Source organism: Calonectris borealis, chromosome 8, assembly GCF_964195595.1.
Source record: "Calonectris borealis chromosome 8, bCalBor7.hap1.2, whole genome shotgun sequence".
Lineage (NCBI taxonomy): Eukaryota > Metazoa > Chordata > Aves > Procellariiformes > Procellariidae > Calonectris > Calonectris borealis.
This window is the reverse complement of record NC_134319.1, coordinates 4,559,597-4,568,767: the sequence shown is the minus strand read 5'-3', so window position 1 is coordinate 4,568,767 and position 9,171 is coordinate 4,559,597. Positions and strand designations below refer to the sequence as shown.

Sequence of the window (9,171 nt, the reverse complement as noted above, 5' to 3'; positions counted from 1 at the left end):
CGCACGGAGCGCCGGCGGCAGCGCTGGCAGCGGCGTGGCCCGCTCAGGCGAGCCGCCGTCGAGAAGCGCCTCCCCGCCCCTAACGAGTGCCCCCCGTGATTGGCGCGAACAGCTACACCTCCTCCCCTGTGATTGGTCACACCCGCTGCCATTCCCGGGTTTTGAAGGCATGGGCGGGCGCTGACGTGTACGTCCTGACACACCCCCTCCCCGGAGGTGGGAGCTGCTCGCAGCGGCGCGGGCGGGGTGGGCTCTTCTGTCACGTCAGCTGCGCGTTGTTCCGGGCGTAAGCGCGCTCGGTGCATCGGTGCTTACGCAACCGCCCAGTGCGGGGGCGGCCGGCGGGGGGAAGAGGCCGCCGCCATGGAGGCGAAGCCGGCGGACCTCCTGCTCTGTGACAGCCTCATCCTCTGGGTGAGTGGGGCGGGGGGCGGCCCTCCTACCTGCGCACCACGCGGCACCCCTGCCCTCCTCCCTGCCCGCCTCCCTGCCCGCCGGTGCGCGCCCTCGCTGCCCCCGAGGGGTCCTCCTGAGGAGGAAGCGGTGGCGGCGGGGGGGGCTCCCGCGGGGGCGGCTCCCTCGGCGGAGAGCGGCTTTTCCCGTCAGAGCCCCGGAGCGCGGCGGCGGGCGGCTTCGCGCCTGCGGCGGGCACCTGTTGGGCCCCGCCGTTGCCGTGGTGACGGGGGCGACGGCCGCAGGCTGGGGGAGGCGGCGGGAGGGGGCCTGCCGGGGCGGGCGGCAGTCGGGGCTCCTGCCAGGTGCTCTGAGGGGCGGGAGAGCTGCCCCAGCGGCCGGTGAGCAGGGACTGGAGGCGGTTGGGATACAAGCATGGCTGCAGTCATGGGGCGTGCGTGAGAAACAAGTGTTTTTACAACCAGAAAAATGTTCTTGCGAACACCCTCGAAGTGCAGATGTGGTCTTTTGAGTATCCTATAGGCCCAAGTAGTGGTTCTCCAGCCGTGGCTTCAATGTGGAAACAGCTCGGTAATTAACAATAATAATAAATATATGCAATTAATTTGAATTGAGTTGACAGGAGCAGAAACCTCAGAACATTTCATACAGCTTTTAGTTGGTTAAAGCATTTATTAGTTGGGCGCAGCACACCTAAATGTGTGGTGTTGCCTGTGCAAGAATCACATATTTAGAATCCTAGAATCATTTAGGTTGGAAAAGACCTTTAAGATCATCAAGTCCAACCGTATTTGTTCAGTTCATCAATCAAGCTTGCTTTCTTTTTATCCCTTGTTCTTTCCAAGTTTCTTCTGCTTCCTTGTCTTGCATATGCCATATTTTTGGTGAGAGGGAGCTCTACTAAATAGAACTTTTGCATGAAATCTTGGCAGGGGACGCCGCAGTTACCTGGTGTGAAGGGTTTCTCTAGAAATAGCAGGTGTTTTGCCTGTGTGAAGTGTAAATCAGGGAAAGAAGGGAGCGTTTTAGAAGCATTGTGGAGATCCAGGAATGAAACTGGCATAAGTGATAGCAACAGCTACCAGAGTAGGTGTTCCTTTTACTTTCTACATGACAGTACAGAAGTTTTAATGAGTTAAAGCCTGTAATAAATCACTGAAAATTTCCTCCCTCCATTTTCCTTCTAATGACCTTGTATGCTTCCAATGTTTTGTTGGTCTTTCGAATTTAAGTCGTCTTATGCTTACCTCTCTGGAGTTGAATATCTTCTGTCGTTTAATCCATGCAGACTTTTCTTTCTCTTTTTTGGGCTTTTTAACTTTGTGTTTTCCTCTCAGTAGTCAGGTAAGAATAACTCCATCATGATTCAATTGCAAAATAAATCAATGCATTCCTGAACTCTGTCTCAAAACTGGCAGCAGTGCTGAACTCTTCTATAACTTTTACAATTCCTGCTTAAAATATTTTAAGCCTAATTCTCGTTTTTAGTATCATCACAGTGCATAGCTGTAATGACATCATGAATCTTAAAGGGAATGCTAATGGAACTTTAACTGAAAGAGCTTTGTGTAGTGTCATTGATAGAAATGAACATCCAACTCTGTGTGTTCAGGATTTGTATACAACACTAGCAGATGCGTTGCCAGATGCATGTTTTTAGATTTAACACCCTATTTCTCAGACCTTGTTTACAATGTAGTAGAAACTGATTGTTAACACTAAGGTATGTTTCAAACATCCTTTCAACTTGAACTTCAGACTGAATAATAGAAAAAGAAAGGATCTTCTGAAGTTGAGCATATTTGGGCAGGGGAGGAATGAAGTGCTGTATATCTGAAGAGAAGAGGGTTCTGTAACTCTCTGTGGTTCTAAAGGTTTCTCAATTTATTTACTCATTAATATAGCAAAGAGATGTTCATGATTTTCTTGTGTTCTGCTGCCAGATCTTTTTTTTTTTTATTTTTTAGCAAATTCTATATTAGAAAACATGCATTGTCCAGAGAAGAAAGAGAAAATAAGAATAAAAATGTTACTATTGGTTCTGCAACCCAGGTGTCATTGAATTTAAAGTTTTGAGGATGTTACAGGAAAAACATAATGGAGTTAGATGAAATTGTAGGGGAAACGTATATGAGTTTCTAAGGAAAATTGACTGAAGTGATATCTTTTAAGATTGAACTCACAAGTCTGTTGCCAAAACAATTTTCTAAGTCAGAAAGACAAACTTAGGTTAGTATATATGAAGTGAACCTTAACATTTTCCGCCTCTGGGTAGGAATGGAGCGATAAGAGTAGCAGCAGTAGGCCTAGCGATGCAGTAGTATCTTCTATGTTTAGGTGCCATTACAATAGGTATTTTCTTTACTGTGGTAGAGCAAAAGTTGCTTGAATGTCTTTCGGTACTGTACCGCTCTGAGACTGCTTCTGTCTTTGTCTCCAAACTAGAGACTAGATGTATGGTAACATCTTAAACAGAAAGCTTTTTCCACAATAGATGTGCCCCTGTTTGGCACTGGCAGCATTGGTAATGTTAACTTTACCAATGGCTGAGTTATTCTATTAATATTCTGGGATTAAGAATGGGAATGTTTATTGTTACTTTAAAATCTCTTTCACTAACTCTATAAAACTTCTGTCCTTAGTATGTGTAATTGGGCTGTAAAATGGAGAACCTCAACTCTACATCGTCTGGAGGAAATTGAGGGCATGCCTTCCCAAGAGTTGGATAGGTTGAGTTCTACTGGGTAATGTGAACAGTCTTGTTTAGTCTACAGCTGTTTGGTAGTAGAGCCTTCAGCGGATCCAGAGAAAAGGCATTAAGTGTTATGTGATATAGAATTAAATTTTCAAATATATATTGTGAGCATGCTAGCTGTATGTCTGAGAGAAAAATATTTGCTCCTCTTGTAGCAGCAAGCAGCAGGGTGCATTTAAGCTAGATTCAGTAAATGGTCTTTATCAGCACATACTTGAAGCTATATTTAGTAAAACTAATCAAATTTGAAAAAAGATTAGGAGGACAACATTGTCCTGAAGTCTATGGCTGCTTCTACCAAGCTCCTCCCCATGCCCATTACCTTTATTGTTTTTGTAAGTACAGTAAAAATCTGTTTTGAGCTTGGGCTGGCATGGGGTTTGGAGAACCCATAATTAATACTACTCTCACATTATTTCTAGGCGCTTTAAATATATGGAGAAACTAAGAGACTCAGTCCTGCTTTTTGCTTAATTTTAATTAGCTGTTTCTATTCTGGGAGATAGTGGCATACATAAAGCAATGTTGCATGTCACAAGGTCTTCTAAGGCTTTGTTCACCTGCTCTAACAGGCTTGGGTGAAATGGTAGTGCCTATACTTAGCAATTTGGTTTACAGGGGGGTATATCCAAATGGCAGCATCACGATATTGTGCCATAAAACTCTGCATTCTGGCATGCTGAGTCTTGTAAGTTTGTGTGCCTGTTCTTGTGTTGGCATTAAGGCTGCTGTACTATTAGAAACCAGTGCTGTCAATCCCAGCTTTAGTTTGCGTTCTTCTATTTAATCTTTTATGTAACCTACCAGGGATTACTGACTTCTCACTTGCTGTAATACAGGGTTTAAAAAATACTTTTTAAATTGAAAGACAAATGGAAAAAACCTCACTCTGCATATTTTTCTCTTCTTGGCTTGATTAGACTCTTTTGAAGCAAGCAAACAAATATTCAGAGTATATGGTCACTCTTTATAAACATAGGACAGATGACAACTGCCTCAGATTCTCAGAGCTGGAGTTAACACGGCAGTTCACACAGAAGCGCATGCTGGAAGGGCACTGAAGCTCTGCCAGCTCGACCAGGGAGCAGTGGTATCCACCCGGCAGAAAGCCATGGCCTCTCTAAGCTCTGCTCCCACCACGACTGACGCAGCTTCCCAGATGGAGCTGCGGTGGGAACACGCTGCACCCAGGTGCCAGGCTGCAGGCTGTGCCCTGCTCTTACGCCAGGACGGGACACCTGTGGGAGGTGCGCCCAGGTAGAGGAGCTCCTCTGCTTAGTGACAGAGCTCCAGGAGGAGGTGAGTAGGTTGAGGAGCATCAGGGAGAGTGAGAGAGAGATAGGCTACTGGAATGGCACCCTACCTTCCCTGGGACAGGCCCAACAGGCAGACAGGACGCGTGACACGGAGGATTCCCTATCCTCTCTCTGCCTGGCTGAACACAGTGACATAAGGGAGGCAATGGCAACAAGTTCCTGCCTGGCGCAGCAGGCGTGTCTCCTCTGACTACCCCACCTTCCCAGGTGCCCCTGCATAATAGGTACGAGGCTCTGCACATGGAACCGAACAATAACGAGGACGATGGTTCATCTAGCTTGGAGGTGTTGCCGAGGTTAAGTCGGCCTACACCCTGCGTCAAAACTGCTTCCATAAAGAAAAAAAGATGGGTTATTGTCATATGAGACTCCCTTCTGAAGGGAACGGAAGGCCCAGTATGCAGACTGGACCCACTTCTTAGGGAAGTCTGCTGCCTCCCTGGGGCCTGGGTTAAAGATGTGAAGAGAAAACTTCCTACCCTGGTACGGCCCTTAGATTATTACCCATTATTGATTTTTCAGGTAGGCAACGACAACAAGTTGCAACAAGTAGTGCAAGGGCAATCAAGGGCCTTGGGATGACTGGTTAAGGATGACTGACTTCAGGGCCTTGGGATGACTGGTTAAGGCACCAGGAGCACAAGTAGTGTTCTCCTCTATCCTTCCAGTTGCAGAGAATGATGAGGGAAGAAACGGGAAGACTCAGCAGATCAATACCTGGGTCCGAGCCTGGTGTCACTGGCAGAATTTTGGGTTTTTTGATCGTGGGTCGGTCTACTCGACACCAGGCCTGCTGGTGACAGATGGGGTACAGCTGTCTCAAAGCGGGAAAAGGATCTTTGCACAGGAGTTAGCAGGGCTCATTGAAAGAGCTTTAAACTAGATTTGAAGGGGGAAAGGGATAAAACCAGGCTTGCTAGAGATAAGCCTGGGGGCGGCACGCCAGTGTTTGAGGGACAGTGTGCTAGCGAGGTCCTTTGGTCTGCTGTCTCAGTGGAGGTAGGGGATGGAGATCCATGTGGCAGCAAAGACGCAAGGGTTATGGATGTGTTACAAACCACGGAAGCACCTGAGAATGGTCGTGTAGGAATTAGGGTTTCTCCCACCCAAAAAGGTGACGGGATCAATAGCCCAACTGAAGTGCATCTATGCCAATGCACGCAGCATGGGCAACAAACAGGAGGAGCTGGAAGCCATTGTGCAGGAGGAAAACTATGATATAGTTGCCATCACGGAAACACGGTGGGATGACTCTCACAATTGGAGTGCTGCAATGGATGTCTATAAACTCTTCAGAAGGGATAGGCAAGGAAGGAGAGGTGGTGGGGTAACCCTGTATGTTAGGAAATGTTTTGATTGTGTAGAGCTTAATTATGGTGATGATAGGGTTGAGTATTTATGGGTAAGAATCGGGGGAAAGGCCAACAAGGCAGATGCCATGGTGGGAGTATGTTATAGACCACCCAAGTAGGATGAAGAGGCAGACGAAATATTCTATAAGCAGCTGGGAGAAGTCTCACAATCGCCAGCCCTTGTTCTCCTGGGGGACTTCAACTTACAGACGTCTGCTGGAAATACAATACAGCAGAGAGGAAACAGTCTAGGAGGTTCCTGGAGTGTGTGGAAGAGACCTTCCTGACACAGCTGGTGAGGGAGCCAACTAGGGAAGGCACCCCACTGGATCTGTTGATTGTGAACAGAGAAGGACTTGTGGGTGATGTGACGGTTGGAGACCGTCTTGGGCATAGCGATCACGAAATGACAGTTTTTGATTCTTGGAGAAGTAAGGAGGGGGGGTCAGCAGAACTGCTGCCTTGGACTTCCGGCGGGCAGACTTTGGCCTGTTTAGGAGACTGGTTGACAAAGTCCCTTGGGAGGCAGTCCTGAAGGGCAAAAGAGTCCAGGAAGGCTGGACGTTCTTCAGGAAGGAAATCTTAAAGGTGCAGGAGCAGGCTGTCCCCATGTGCCGAAAGACGAGCCGGCAGGGAAGAAGACCGGCCTGGCTGAACAGAGAGCTTTGGCTGGAACTCGGGGAAAAAAGGAGAGTTTATGACCTTTGGAAGAAGGGGCAAGCGACTCAGGAGGACTACAAGGATGTCGTGATGTTACGCAGGAAGAAAATAAGAAGGGCCAAAGCCCAGCTAGAACTTAATCTGGCTGCTGCCATAAAAGGCAATAAAAAATGTTTCTATAAATACATTAGCAACAAAAGGAGGGCTAAGGAGAGTTTCCACCCTTTATTGGATGCGGGGGGAAACATAGTGACAAAGGATGAGGAAAAAGGTGAGGTACTTAATGCTGCCTTTGCCTCAGTCTTTAACAGCAAGACCAGTTGTTCTCTGGGTACCCAGCCCCCTGAGCTGGAAGACAGGGACAGGGAGCAGAATGAAGCCTGCTCACAATCCAAGGGGAAATGGTTAGCAATCTGCTGCACCACTTAGACACCCACATCCCGGATGGGATCCACCCAGGGGTACCGAGGGAGCTGGTGGAAGTGCTCACCAAGCCACTTTCAGTCCTTTATCAGCAGTCCTGGGTAACCGGGGAGGTCCCAGTTGACTGGAAGCTAGCAAATGTGATGCCCGTCTACAAGAAGGGCCGGAAGGAGGATCCAGGGAACTACAGGCCTGTCAGTCTGACCTCGGTGCCAGGGAAGGTTATGGAGCAGATCACCTTGAGTGCCATCACGTGGCACGTACAGGACAACTATGTGATCAGGCCCAGTCAGCATGGATTTATGAAAGGCAGGTCCTGCTTGATTAACCTGGTCTCCTTCTATGACAAGGTGACCCACTTAGTGATGAGGGAAAGGCTGTGGATGTTGTCTACCTAGACTTTAGTGAAGCCTTTGACACCGTTTCCCACAGCATTCTCCTGGAGAAACTGGCTGCTCATGGCTTGGACGGGCGTCCTCTTTGCTGGGTAAAAAACTGGCTGGATGGCCGGGCCCAAAGAGTTGTGGGGAGTGGAGTTAAATCCAGTTGGTGGCCGATCACAAGCGGTGTTCCCCAGGGCTCAGCACTGGGGCCAGTTCTGTTCAATATCTTTATCAACGATCTGGACGAGGGAACCGAGTGCACCCTCAGTAAGTTTGCAGAGGACACCAAGCTGGGTGGGAGTGTTGATCTGCTCGAGGGTAGGAAGGCTCTGCAGAGGGACCTGGACAGGTTGGATCGATGGGCTGAGGCCAACTGTATGAGGTTCAACGAGGCCAAGTGCTGGGTCCTGCACTTGGGTCACAACAGCCCCATGCAACGCTACAGGCTTGGGGAAGAGTGGCTGGAAAGCTGCCCAGAGGAAAAGGACCTGGGGGTGCTGGTCGACAGCCGGCTGAACATGAGCCGGCAGTGTGCCCAGGTGGCCAAGAAGGCCAATAGCATCCTGGCTTGTATCAGAAATAGTGTGGCCAGCAGGAGCAGGGAGGTAATAGTCCCCCTGTACTCGGCACTGGTGAGGCCGCACCTGAAATACTGTGTTCAGTTTTGGGCCCCTCACTACAAGAAGGGACATTAAGGGGCTGGAGCACATCCAAAGAAGAGCAACGAAGCTGGTGAAGGGTCTGGAGAACAAGTTTTATGAGGAGCGGCTGAGGGAACTGGGGCTGTTTAGCCTGGAGAAAAGGAGGCTCAGGGGAGACCTTATCGTGCTCTACAACTACCTGAAAGGAGGTTGTAGCAAGGTGGTTGTCAGTCCCTTCTCCCAAGTAACAAGCGATAGGACAAGAGGAAATGGCCTCAAGTTGAGCCAGGGGAGGGTTAGATTGGGTATTGGAATTATTGGATTCACCGAGAGGGTTGTCAAGTACTGGAACAGGCTGCCCAGGGAAGTGGTGGAGTCACCACCCATGGAGGTATTTAAAAGACGTGTAGATGTGGTGCTTAGGGACATGGTGTAGTGGTGGACTTGGCAGTGCTAGGTTAACGGTTGGACTTGATAATCTTAAAGGTCTTTTCCAACCTAAATGATTCTGATTCTCTGAAGAAGCTTATGTTTCACAGGATGTTTGGGAAAGCCCTCTCACAGATGGAGAGGTAATTTAGGACATTGTAAATGTAGTAAGTTTAAGAAGTCAATTTTCGCAGTGGACAGAGATTCTAAGGATCTGTTCTTGCTTCCATTCAATTCCACATATACATCTTTTAATAGTATTAACAGCAAACTTTCTCCTTTCTATTTTATTCATTGTCGTAAAGAAGGCTGAACTTAAAAGAATTGCTGATGAGCTCTTGTTTTCCTGAGTAATCATGTCATGAACTAACACACATGTAGAAATGTCTCTCTCACCTAGAATAGCTAGCTCCGAGCTGATTGTTTTTGGGGGAATAAAATATTGCAATTATAATAGATAATTCTGTCAAAATGTTAGATATAAGCTTGGGGATAGGTTAGAACAAAATACACAATATTCAAAACGGATAAACATTTTTAACATTGAGATAATCCCATCCTACAGATTTTAAATGCAGGGAAACCAGAAAACTAAGAGAAAAAATGACTGTCCTCATGTGAAGTATGGAAGAGCTTCTATGTGAGAATTAGCTGAATAGATGAGGACTGTTGGTCCTGGGAACGACACAGTGGGAGGAGATGGGTATGGTAAAGGTCAATACAGACTTGAGCTCCTGGAGAAGGCAACTGGGGAAGAGTCTGTTCACCATCAGCCCAAGAAGTGGAGGAGATGAGGTG

At 47.9% G+C, this 9,171-nt stretch overlaps 1 protein-coding gene across 6 annotated transcripts in view; it reads left to right on the top strand.

The window, feature by feature from the left end:
- The first annotated feature begins 252 nt into the window (after positions 1-252).
- The window catches only part of HOOK1 (hook microtubule tethering protein 1), a 39,468-nt gene continuing 30,549 nt past the window's right edge, over positions 253-9,171 (top strand). For 5 of the 6 annotated variants that reach the window (XM_075155671.1, XM_075155670.1, XM_075155669.1 and 2 more), the window contains exon 1: positions 253-414. In XM_075155671.1, coding sequence (XP_075011772.1) covers positions 364-414 — 51 coding nt within the window. In that variant the 5' untranslated portion in view covers positions 253-363. Of the gene's footprint in view, positions 415-3,056; positions 3,159-9,171 lie in introns of all 6 variants that reach the window. The other variant, XM_075155672.1, reaches the window with a different exon arrangement.